This window comes from Sciurus vulgaris (assembly GCF_902686455.1).
Source record: "Sciurus vulgaris genome assembly, chromosome: 3".
Lineage (NCBI taxonomy): Eukaryota > Metazoa > Chordata > Mammalia > Rodentia > Sciuridae > Sciurus > Sciurus vulgaris.
This window is the reverse complement of record NC_136463.1, coordinates 166,566,854-166,580,741: the sequence shown is the minus strand read 5'-3', so window position 1 is coordinate 166,580,741 and position 13,888 is coordinate 166,566,854. Positions and strand designations below refer to the sequence as shown.

The following is a 13,888-nucleotide window of genomic DNA, read 5'->3' as shown; positions in this document are numbered from 1 at the left end:
TATCTAGCACTACCCTAAAGAATGTGTGACCTTTAAGAGTGCAGGTTAAAAGAGTTTGGTGCCAGCACAATATAAATGAAGTTGGAAAGGGAAGAACAACTTGAGTTCAGATCAAGGATCAGCCGACTTTTTCTATAGAGGGTCAGAGCATCACTATTTTAGATTTTAAAGTCATATCGTCTCTGGAACACTCGAAAGGCAACCACAACCAATACAATGAATAAGCATGGTTGTTTTCTAATAAAAATTACAAAAAATTTAAAAAACTTAACCCCTCCTCCCTTTTTCTTTTAAAGCTACAAAAGAAACTACAGACTAAAGTTTGGCCTGTAGACTCTAGTGTGCCAATCCCTAACTTAAATGATTGGTTATATGTAACTGGTACTATTACTGTTATCATCATCAGTATTCCAAAGTGTCATTTTTCAACTAAATTGTTTTATGTAACACACATTAATAAATTACCATAAATGGTCGCATAAATGCAATTTGGGGAACTTCAAGAAGTAGAGACAAATAGATTTTATCATTAACTGTCCATAAGAGTCAAATAAAGAAATTAGGCCATTTAGAATCACTAGCAAGGTATTTCTGAAACTGTGTCTCATTGAACTTGTATGAATTTTAAGATGTTCATAGATGTTATGAGGGAAAACAGTGTCCTACTCTCACATAAATTTGTGAAATCCTGGACTAAATATGGCTTAAAAGTAATAGTAGGAAAAATGTCAGGTAGCCTTTATGAATCGCTTACTGGGTGCCAAGTAACTAAGTTTCTCCTGTGATCTTTAGTTTGGAGGTGTGAAAATCCAGACAGAGAAAATACTGCATGCCTAGGCCACCTGGCTGGAAGCGGTCGGGCCTACTAGAAAATTCAGTTTTCACCAACTGTTGATTTCTTAGATGTGGAATATACATTCTCACACAAATTCTCAAACAAATCTTGTAAATACATTCAAGTGGTCTCAGTTTCAAATGTGCACTGTACATTTCCAGAAGAGTTTAAAAGATCATCATTCCTCAAACTTAGGCGATCATGAAAAACAACTGAAAGTCTTCACTAAAAGTCTCACAGGATGCCAGTGTCCCTTAGAAAACAGTCTGGAAAAGCGGATCTTATAGCCATGATTCCCCAAACAAGCTGATCAGAATAATCTGAGATTGTTTATAGAATAATATAAATTAAAATAATCTATATTGTTTATAGAAAATATATTATATTATCCATAGAATAATATAAATTTAAATAGTTTAATCAAAATAAAAGCAGGAGAGGTGAAGGAATGGGGATTTTTGCAATATTTCTCCCTTAGGTCACACAGATTATCTGTCAGTTTAGGGGGATTCCTTTGTTCTAATGTCATGGAACTAGACATTTTTCCACTCTCCACCCATTTTGCACACCCCATTCCTGCCATCTAGTGAGAGGTAGGAGTTTGCTGAGTGAAAAAAATAAAACTTATCACAGTCCCAGTTGCTAAAAATCACCAAAATATATGAGAAAAAAATAGTAGTTTAGTTTCTTTGTTACTTTGTAGAATAAAATACTCTCAGGGGAGGAAAACGAGTAGTATCCAATGGAGATATTTTCATTTTATTTCGGCTTATATTGTTTGGTTTAATTACAGATTTTTTTCATTTTCAGACAACAGACCCCCGTTTTATCAGAGCCTTTGCAAACTTAGGCTTGTTTCACAAATTGTATTCAATCTGAATCAAAGATTGATTTTAGAAGTGCCAATTTTTTATTGTTCTTCTCTACTTGTAACTCTAGGTTGCCATGGTGATAAGTCCTAATATCACATTTCTATAGACAATTGGTTGAAATAAATCTCTGCATCCAACATATTTATTAGAAAAGAAGATGCAAATCAGTTTGAATTTTCTTGTTAAACCCAAAGATAATAAAATGTAGAAGAGATACCACAAGAAAATGATATATTAATATTGCTTTTGCAAATAATGAGCTGTGTCATGATGGTGTTATCACTAAGTTTATATTAGTCTTTGTTTTATCACCTCTAAAATAAGGGAGCTAGACAAAGTAACTTCAAAGTTTCTTTATAGATCTAAATTTGTTTGGCCAGTTCTTAAAAGTAGATATGCATAAATATAAGTAAAAACCATAATATTAGACATTTATAATTGAAAAAAGTTATTTAAACTCAGAAACTACAAATATAATCACAATCCATGAAGTAATAGTGAAAGGTCAATATTAAAACAGTTTTGAAAATCCAGGCCAAATAATGCCCAATTTGAAAAAAAATAAACAAAAAACAAAAAACTCTTTTAAGTAGTTAAAATCTCCACTTATATATTGAGACATGATATTCTAATTTTCAGATTCCAGACACTATTTGTTCTTTTCAAGACATGTGATGACATTATTGTTTCAATTCTATAGAATTGAAAAAAACTCTTTTAAGTAGTTAAAATCTCCACTTATATATTGAGACATGATATTCTAATTTTCAGATTCCAGACACTATTTGTTCTTTTCAAGACATGTGATGACATTATTGTTTCAATTCAATAATAAAAATATATTGAGTTTTGTTTATGGTCATCTGATATAACAAGGCAAAAATGAAAAGTTGTGTTCAGTGAACTTTGATACACTTTTAGACAACTTTATATAGTCATGTAACAATGTATCAGAAACTTTTAAGAGATGATTGATTTTTCTTGTTCCTTTAGAATTTTATTAGCTTTTTCCATGATGTCATTAAATCCTTGCAAAGAAGGCTTTATTGTGATGTGTTGTATGACTGATTAAAGTCAAGGAAATCAGCAATGGTGGTGTGTTAGACTGAAATGAGTGATGCTAATCAGTAGTGATGATAAAAGTCCAAAGCACAGACTCTAAAATAAGCCAGTCCCCAATTAATAATGGCTATTGTTTGAGAAAGCAAACCCACTGAGCACTTCAAATCTTCTCTTAGCTATTTGTTTTAAACACTTCCTTGAAAGCTTGACGAAGCACAGATAAAAAATACAGAGTGGTTTTTCTTGTGCTGTCCTTCATAAAACACACTGCCTGATATATAAATCAAGCTGCAGGAAAGCAAAACAAAACAAAAATGTGGTCAGAACTATTAAGGAGTAGACATATAGAATTCCCCTAATCTGAAAACAAAATTTTATCAAAGACAGGAGTACTCACGCTCCTTATAATTTAGCACACACGCGCGCGCGCGCACACACACACACACACACACACACACACACACACAGAGATCAGTGCATTAGTGGAGCAAGACTATATTATATAGATTATCAATGAACCTAAAAATATGCACAAAATATGACTAGATCTGAGTTATGAAATAAGATACAGGAAATAGAAAAGATACACTTGCTAATATTCACTCTATTTTGGTGAGTTAAAAACACAATTAAAAATAGGCACATTTTAAACATATACCAAACCTTATACAAGTGGAGTTCAAATTTGGAAGGGGCATTATGAGATCATTATCTTCTCAGCTTCATCCTTCCCGCTATTGGCACATCCTCAAGGAAAGGGCAACAATGTCTATAAACTGCCAACGGTTGACCTCAAGTCTGAGGTAGTCGCTAATGGTGACAAGCTCTGCAAATCTCAGACATGGCTGCAAATCAAGCGCTGATCTCCCCATGTGCACAGGGCACAGAAGCCCAGCCACAAATCTCTGTAGTCATACTTATCACGCAGTTATCACCACTAATAGCAGCATCTTCCAATAAGGACAGTAATAAATATCAGTGAACAACTATGAAAAACTGCTCCTTCATACTACAAACCAAATGGCTGGTGGCCATTGGTTCTTTTAAAATGTAAAGCAAGAGACTAATTTTGACTGCAAAGGGCCTATTTCACCTCTGAGGGGATGAATGTGGCAGTCACATATTCTTATGCTTCTACTCCTTTGTTTTAGAAAGCGTTAAATATGAAAGGATCACCCTTATCAGCAATGGAGTTTTTGGAAAGATAAATTGTTTTAAAAATCTGATCTCTTTGATAGTTGGAGGGTACATTGTGAATTTTTTAAAAAATGCCAACTATGCACAATTTAATAATTGTAAGAAAGGTTTTGATGATTTTCATAAAGTTGTCTTGGTAAAAGATTATAAAAATTAAATCAAAGTTCCTAGATATTTACAAAGATGGAAATCCCTCATTGAGAATATCCACTCTGAACCCCTGCATTCAGCATGCTGCCTCTGAACCTCAGATTAAGTAGCAGTGATGATTCAATCTCTTTTATGTCCTAGTAACTTGAGAAACCATTCCTCAACTCATTCATAGGCCATTTTCATCTTCAAAGCCCCAACATGCTCTGCAAAACAGGAACTATGTTTTGTGGAGTGAATAATTACGGAATTAATCTTTTCAACCATTCCACAAAATTCTCAACCATTTTTAGTGCTGAAAATTATGATGTTTTCCAAGGTTTTCTTAGGAGAGTATCTTTAAAATGATGATTCCCCAACCCATATGCTAATAATTTTTAAATCCTCTCTTGTATAAAATTCTTTAAAAATATTGCCCATACTCAAAATCCATCTATTTGTTATTACAATAAATATAACCTTCATACTTCTGAAAAGATGCTTTCTAAATCTCTTTGCCTTGTGTAAACATCTTACTTAGTTAATGTGCCCTTCATAGAGACTGGTTCGATGGTAGGTAGGTCAGTGGTTAGGGTGAAGTGAAGGGAATTGTATTACTGATTAGTCTCCTCAACTGAGATTCCCTTCAGCTTCCATTATTTTCTCTTTCCTTTCTAAGTCTGGTCCTTAGCTCCTTCAATATGTTGCCTCCATTCTTTTTCCATAGCAAAAACAACCAGACATAAAACAAATCTCTCAATCCTAAACTCAAAAATCCTTTCAACTTTAACATTTTTACAGATTTAATGTTTTATAACATCGGCATTACTGATGTGGGTGCAGATTAATGATTATTTTGGAAATTCTCTTTCCCTTTGTACATACCCATTAAAGAACAAATCAATTCCAAATCTAAACTGGCATCAATATTTTTTATGGGTGTGATAATTTGGAAAAATATCTTGTTCAATTGTTTTTCCTCTTTGTTTTCATTTCTCAAGATTTAAATATTAGGTGAAAAATTCAGGGTAAAAGCAAGGTAGTTTAACATGACATGAAAATAAGTTTATTTAAAAAGAAAACAACATCTATATAAAAAGTGAAGCATGAGTAAATATTTACACTAAATCTTTCAAATATAAAACTAAGGCACCTTATCAACTATCCTTGGCTAGAAATGGGAAAAGCATGAAGGTCACTGCCAGCAGGGAAAGGCAGATCTTAGCCAAATCCAAATCCTGATTTGGGGACACTGGGTATTGACTGCAGAAAATCACTTCAAAATAAAACAGGCTATGCGAAAGCTGAAATAGGATCTCCTTCAGCTGCATGTAGTATAACCTTCAGTGTATGACCTAAAACTAAATCAGTGCAAGTTTTAAAGTGTAGAGAAATATCCAAAAAGGCTAATTCTAGCAGAGTTATAAAAATACTGAGCAAAATAAGAAATTATTTTTCCTTTGAGGAACAGCATAAAATACTTAAGCAGAGTCAAAGCTGATAGAGTCTACATTTCTAATCAACTTTTTGGGGTGGGGGTAGGGAATGCTATTATAATTTATGATTTATACATCATATTTCCTAAAAAAGTAAGTTTCAGTGTTATATTGCCTGGGAACATATTAAAAAAAAAGATGAGAGAACCTACTATACAGTGACCTTTATCTTAATACAATATTACCAGAACACTGGAGAATTTAGCGTTTTCAAAAAGATTAGAGAGAAATCTATTTTCAAAGCTTGCATCAGTAAATGGAAAAATATATCCCTACCACCTTTATGAAGAACATTATTCATCTTATGGAGTAACATATATAGATCAATTTACATTTGAATTTGCTAATCAGAAAAGATTGAGGTATGATGTGTTCATGTGTCTCACACATTATATAGTGTGAGGCAGCACAACTAGAACATTGGGAGGTCATTGCAAGCCAGGGATGAGTGGCCAGACCAGCCTTGGCTAGGGAGGGCCTGGGAGAGGAGTCAGCAGTAGAAGCAATCCGGAAACAGGTGTTCCATCTGGGAACAATGTGTGCCTCTTTAGCTACCTGAAGATCATTCTTCACATGAATTTGAAGAGATCAACACAGAAACAGACACTAAGGAATCTTAAAGAGATTCTAATTAACCTATTTATTCTGTATGTTCAGTAATAATGGGACCCATTATGCCATGTGACTCACATAATCCAGGGGCTTGGGATTAGAGGAGAAAAAAAAAAAAAAAACACTGTCCCTAGACCCAAACTGTTCACAGTGGAGAAAGAAACTAGTAGTTTCTAGCAAAAGACCCAGGTGGTTTCATGTTATATGTGTTATTGCAGTGTTACTAGAGTAGGAGAGAGGGGTGAAGAACTTAGAATCCAGCAAGGCTGCCTGGGTTGGAACCCTAATTTTTCCACTTTTCAGCTGTGTGACTTTGGGCAAGTTACACTTTTATGCTTCATTTTTCTTATCTGTACAATGGTGTTAATGGAAGCAAAAGTCTTACAAATCTTGAAATGTGTTGATAAATGTAAGGCTCTTGACAGATTCTGACTACCATTTCTATTACTACTACCATTACCATGATCATTCTTGTTATAAAAGTGAGCACAGCATGCTGTAGGAACATGTAGAAGAGGAACGTGATCCAGCCTGGGACACAGCGCTAGGACAGACAATGAGATGGCATTTACAGAGTCCTGAAGTAGTCTAGGACTTATAGAGGTAAGCAATGTTGAGTAAGTGCTCATATGGTGGAACAGAATATGCAAATACATGGAAGAGAAGTCACTGGAGGTTGAAGTGTTTGAAGACATTGGTGGGTAATATCTAGTCTACACTAGCAAATTTAGATTTTATCCTGGAAATGACCCTGAATGTCTTTGTCCTTATGCATGTCAATCATCACATCTTCTTTGTTTTGTTTTATTTATTTTCACTAGCTCTCTTTTCTCCCACTGTTTATTTTTCTTCTCCTCTTTTGAATTCCATATTTGGATAAAGATAATCTTCTTTAGCAATCCTGTTTAACTAGGTCACCTCTATGCACAATGACTGGCGTTTTATATCTGTTCTGCTTCTGATATTAGATATTTGAATTTAATATTAAATATTTTGGCCTAGTCTCTTCTATCCACTGTCTACCAACACATATCCAAATTTACCTCTGATTTTGCTCCAGCAGTTCCACTTTGGAATTTTAATCTCCTCAGATCAATTTTAATATTTCTTGAAGAACAGACTCAACTTTGACCATCCTTTAAAAAAATCATACTTGACCAAGTCTCATACCTGTTGATAAGCTTCTGACATTACAATCCTTGGGGAATTACATTAGAATTTTATAGTCACAAGTATAACTTTTAACTGCTTTTCTACCCTTTCAAATCAATTATGCCTGGTGAAAAAAGACTGACTTCTAGGTATCTTGCTTTCCATTGTACATATATCCACAGTATCTTATATACTGAACAGTTCATAAATGCTTATTGGATGAATGTATTATATACAAAGAATATCTAATATTACAACTGCCTTAATAACATATCAAAATTATTAAATGAAAGTTCTATATATCTTTAAAAATTATGTACTAATTCATTGTGAGCTGGTTTTGTTTTTAATTTTATTTTTATTTAAATTTTTTTTCTTTGAATTGGAAGAGAAGCAAAGTGACAAATTATGGCTAATACAGTTATGTAATTCATGTGGATAAGTAAAACATTTAAGATATATTGGGATTCCTTCATTTAAAGGCTTTTAAAGTTGAACTTCCATTATAAGACACAGGCAAAACCATAGAAGAATTTAGAACATAGAGTAAATCACTGGATATTAGAGAAAAATAACCCTTTATTCAGTACCAAGTATGTATCCATCACCACAGGTCTATTAACTTCACATAAATTATATTTTATTAAATATTTCCAACATCTCCTCCTAAGACAGTTAATTAGATTAGTACGTGGTTATTTCACAGTTATTACTACTGTGATTCAAAAAGTTTAGGATTCCATCCTGTAATTTACTCGAATTGATGAATTTGGGATTTGAATCCAGGTTTATCTAACCAGAGAGCCAAAGTGCTTCGAGAGGTTGAATAGATTTTACGGTCAAAAATGTGTCATTTAGAATAAGTTAAGTTACCTTACAATTTTGGAGATATTACTTAAACTTTCTTTATCTCAGTTCCTCATTCTTACATGACCATCTATTTTGAAAAAAAAAATAACACATTTAAAAATCCAATGTCACAGAAAATCAAGTGGCAAAGCTGTGTATATCAGTAGGTTATATATTAGGGAGGGATAGAGTAGGGTTAGATTATAGTAGAGAGAGGATCATATATATTAATAACTATGTTACTATTTGACATGGTAACATAGTTATCACCTTAATATAATAGAGGGGAAATTATAGCACTTTTTAGTGTGAGTTAAGTTCATATAATCAACTTATCTTCTTTATTCAATACTAATTACTAAATTATGCATACCTCACAGGCTTGACCTGATGTACTGTTTCATTTGAGGTATCACTGTTCCTACAATACCTTTTTGCATTCTACCCTAGATACATATGCGTGTTAGAAGGGAGTGACAGGCATTCTGGACATGGTTCTACAAACCTTGACATGTTGAGTAATTGTGTTTACTTTCATTATTAACCTGAAAGTAAAAATAGCTAATGCCAAAGTATATATGACATTTCAGAGACCACAAAGTCATCAGTAAATGCATAAATAGTATACTATTCACTATTATATGGTGTCAATGATAATTTTATTAGACTCTCTACTCTTTACTTGACAATATTGTGCAGCAAAGTTTTATACATGAAATGGAAAAGTCTATAATAATATGTATGTCTAAGAAAGCTGATAAACTAATTATAAGTCCCCTTATGTTCCAGTTAAAATGGTATGACATTCCAGGGTAAATTCCTGGTTTGAACCCATAACCTAAAAAGACCGAAAGCAATGAAAACTAGCTATATCTTTTATCTATATTATTCTGAGTACCTTGCCATAGGATATGGTTAGGTGAAATGAGAACCTTTCATATCAAGCCATCAGTATGACAGACACTCCAAGGCACAAACTGCCATTACAATTAAAAAGGATATTTTTGATGTATTATTTCATGCTCTCAAGATTCATATCTGGCTTATAGAACATTTTAATGAAAACTAGCCATTCGAGAAAAGAGAATCCAAAGACAGATAAAAATGAACTCTAAGTTACTTGATTCTAAGTCACAAGCATAAAAAAAAAAAAACTAAGAAATACAATGGATGTTGAAAAGAAATGTCTTTTTTGAACACTATGATAAAAATTCAGTTTTCTATGAATGCTGTAAGTAAAAAGTTTGATAAGCAGAGAAGAGACAGGGACCTGTTCTACAACAAGTAGGCCCAGTGTATTTTCTTAACATGAAAGTCACAGCTTGGAAGTGTTACTATAGCACTCACATTTCCACACACTAAACAAATACTTCAAGACCACAGTTAAAAGCCTCCAAATACAGGCTAAATAGCCAAAACATAACAAAATTAACAAACTTTAAAAGTAATTTAATAGACACATAGCCTACAAACAAATTTCCTTCCCTCAAAAAACATATTTTATAATAACACAAAGAAATGTTTAAAGGCCCCAAATCAAAGACATTAAGCATGTCCCAAATACTTCTAAGAAGAAGTTTACTGTGAAACTCTACAAACAACGACCAACAAACCAATGGACCATTTGTCAAGCAGGATCTTATTTATGCTAGCTAGAATCATAATGCTGTGAATGAAGAATAAATTTTGAAATATATTTTCCAACGTTGATATTAATATAACGATCTACTAAGCATGCGATGTGAAAAGTTAGTATTCAGTAAATATGGAGGGTAATTCATACCTTAAATTCCTCCAAGATTTTGTAATTTTTCCCATGATATTCACAAAAGTTTTTCACTTCTTTGCACTCAGGACAGCATCCATTGTGTTCCACTTTTGTGCACTTTGGGTGAATTTTAGGGCATTCTGGCTGGTCACAAACAGGTCCATCTAGAGCACAGACACATGGACAGTTGGAATGCCCTGGGAAAAACCGTTCTCCCAACTTGTATACAAAGCCGCTGTCATCCACACACCCTTTCCCTCGATAGTCATCAAAGATCAAATTGTCATTACTGGAGGTCTGGTCACCTTCATCAGCAGGATAGTCTTCATGACTGATGGCAGCAGAGGTGACCAATCCAGGGATGACCAATAGAAGTATGCAAGCTTCATGAATATGAAGAGCCATGCCCCTCCTCAAAGACTTCTGGGTGTGCTCCTATTATTAAATATACTCAGCTCCTTCCATGGGAATACAAGAGGGGTAGGCTGAAAATAAATATTTAAAAAAGAATTTGATATATATAATGAAAGTATAGATTCATTTAATCCCATGCTCTTAAATTGTCTGGGTTCTATTTGGAAGATCCTAAGACTGGGATCAAGGGGGGCAGATACTAAGACCCGATATAGATTAAGTTCATGCAACCATTTGTACTTCGTTGCGAAGTCTGGGGAGTGTATCCTTGGCAATATGCTCATTGACATCTGTCATTTATGGAATTATTTTTGTGCAAACCTTCAGTTTGTATTTACCTTTTAGATTTCAAAGATCTGGCTTTGTCTAAATTATATGAAATGGTTTTCCTGAGGTGAAATGGTGATTATAAGGAGCTACTGACAAAGAGTTCAATAATATTTGAACTCACATGCTCTATTTTTCTTTGAATTGCACTAGTCAGTGATAGAAGATATGTGTATGATCATCAAATGTATCAAAACTGAAAAGGTTGGTATAAAGTAATGAATTCTAAAAGAAAGGGAGTAAACCAACAGTTGAATGTAAGTTATAATTCAAATGGAGTCAGTATAAAAGCTCTCCTACTTATTTATATCCATAATTGGATTAACACAGTGATCTGAACATGAGTTACTTTTTTTTTTTTTCAGTCAACATGTATCTAAACTGGAAACGTAACTAATAATAAAAACAGCATAACTATTCCACAGAAGGGAATAAGAGAGATAAGATTTAAAATAATATTATGAGAGAGCTATTGAAAAGGATTTGTTAAAATCAAATGCATTTGTATTTTGTCCACATCTTTATTTTACTAAGGAGGTAAGCTCCTAGTGGGCAGGAAAGATATGTCCATGAAGTTTTTGTACAGTAACTTGAGTCTAGTAATTGTATGATTTCATTTGGATTAATTGCTTCCATGTAATATAAATATCATCACACAGTCTTGGAAATATAACCCTTCAAAATGCCAAAAATATTTGCATTTAGGTAATTCATACAAAAATGCCACCATAAAATCGTTTGTGGAAGTGTCTTAAAATAATAATGAGGCATTGCCACTTGATAGAGAATATAACTTATTACTGGGTGACCCTGACTGGTAAACTTCAGTTAGTATTAGTGCTTGGAAGTATTGATAGTGGGGCTCTTATTTAGATTCTTAGAGTAACTAATTCACACAAAAGCTCTGAGGAAATTGTAACTTTAAGGAGTATTAGATAAGGAAAAGTGTTGTAAAATATTTCATGTGTCTACCAAAAAACTATCAGCTTCATGACAATATTACTAAGATTACATATAGGACATTTTTAGATCATTTACAAATGTCATTCATTGGTTTATTTTCACATTATATTAAGAGCAATGGTAAAATAGCTCCTTTAATTCTAGTATATACAGATGATAATATTAAATAAGATGAAGATGATGATAGGCAACTTCATAAACTATTAGGCTATATTTGCATTTTAAGTTAGATATGCAAATTGTAGTAATAGTAAGATGGAAGGTAGTATATTCATGTCTTCTTTTTAGAGAAAGCTGATATTAGAATTCTCTAAAATTCTCTGATGTTAGAATTCCTTTTGGGTAGTAATGATAAAGGATATGGATTTCTCTTAAAATATGTCAAAAATAATGAGTCATGACCGAACAAGAAATTGCAAACCTATAATTCTACTTGAGAAGCTGGGAGCTCCCTTTGACAAAGCATTTTTTCCTCCTAAATTACTACAGAGGCTGCAAACATAATAGGAGCTTCTGAAAAAGCATAAACACATTTTACTAATTAGATCATACATTTATATACCTCTTACATATTTAGAAAGTTTGTCTTGGAAGAAAGGGGAACTACTGTGCATCCTTATAATACTTCAGGAGTATCTGTCAATACATACAAGATAAGCCATATAAAATACACATATGATTCTGCTTCAAAAGGACACAGAAAATGATCTCTTTGTAAGCCACAGGTAGGCATTAATGTGTCAGGTTATGATAAATGTACACTTAAAGGTAAAATAGGGGGGTAATATCTACTTTATATAAACATTAACCATGCTTTTATTTTATGAAATACATTTTAAAATCTGCATGGAGAATACAAGGGTTTCTTTTCAATGTAACGAAGTTCTTAGGCTATTTTATTAAAAAGTCTTCTTCATAATTGATTGCTCTAGTGCAATTTAAGACACTATTAAGAAAAGAAACATTAGAGAAACCAATAATATGATTATCTGAAGATTTTTAATAAGAAAGCAAACACTGCTAAACTGAGAATCACTTCCCAGCTAAACTTTCCCCCTCCCCATATTTCTACATATGATTTAAAATGACTGCATCTATTTTTTTTTTTTTTTTTAGAAAACAAACATAACTCATGTCATAAGATATACTTACCTAATCACTCTGGAGGTTAATGGTGGTGGTGGGGGTCACAGACCAGTATGAACTTAAAGGTCAGGTATGTTTTAGGAAAGCAGTTCCTCTTTAATCACCCAAAGAATACATTTTCAGGCATGAACTAAAGGCAATCCATTCTCTCTACCTCCCATTTCAAAACACAGTCAAGAAGCAGTCTCCCACCCTTCCAGAGAGAAACACAGCAGACACACATAAGAAATATGCTTTGGACCTGTCTTCAGAATTCAAAGCAAGAAGCAATGCTGGTCCTGTAGAAATCCAGACCCCAGTAGCAGAATCATGTTGAACTTATTTTTAGCATTTTCTTAGATCCTTCTATGAAATTTCCTGGCTGATTACGCCTCCTCCACACATGAGTTCACTTACACAGTGTTTGCTACGGCAGTAGAGGTGATTTGGCTAGGCTCTGAGGATCACAAACAGCAACAGCATACTGTAGCTTAAAGCCCGCTCCGCCGGCAATACCGTCAGCATCGTCCACGATATGTTGCTTGCATCCCTTCTTACACACCAGAAAATGCTAACTGTGGACGTGAAGGAAAGGAGCAACTTTAGCTGGGTTTCTGCATCACTGAGAGCAGTTTGCAGACTGCTGATTTGGAGCTCATTCTGCCGGCAGCCGGGAATTCCTCAGCACCACGGACAGCGCCAACAACTGGCTTCTGAGCCCAGCTTGGTCGAAATCCCCGAGCTGCTTCTTTCGACCAGGCTAGAGTGTTCTCTAAGCAGTCGTACTTTATACAGCGATGCGTGCATTAGGAGGGGGGAAAGCATTCTACGTGCGCGACACTTATTTGCATTGAAATTACAATAAAAATTTAAAAATTATAGTTATAACTCGTGCATTCTTGGATGAGTTGCAGAAATGAAAGTTCCGGAACAGGCATGCATTTAAATTTAAGCCATCTGCAGTCCTTGATTATTATTAACAGATAAGGCGTAATCGTTATCAAGGAATCTGAAAATACATGCTCGCCTATTTGATGTGACCCTTTGGTTGACAAAAGACTTTCCCTATGCTACATGATTAAACTTC

At 33.8% G+C, this 13,888-nt stretch overlaps 1 protein-coding gene across 1 annotated transcript in view; it reads right to left on the bottom strand.

The window, feature by feature from the left end:
- The window catches only part of VWC2L (von Willebrand factor C domain containing 2 like), a 150,919-nt gene extending 137,503 nt beyond the window's left edge, over positions 1-13,416 (bottom strand). Inside the window, exons 1-2 of the mRNA XM_079132530.1 lie at positions 12,829-13,416; positions 9,988-10,457 (exon numbers count right to left, since the gene is read on the bottom strand). Of these exons, the coding sequence (XP_078988656.1) occupies positions 9,988-10,377 (390 nt within the window). The 5' untranslated portion in view covers positions 10,378-10,457; positions 12,829-13,416. The remainder of the gene's footprint in view (positions 1-9,987; positions 10,458-12,828) is intronic.
- Between the last annotated feature and the right edge of the window lie 472 nt (positions 13,417-13,888).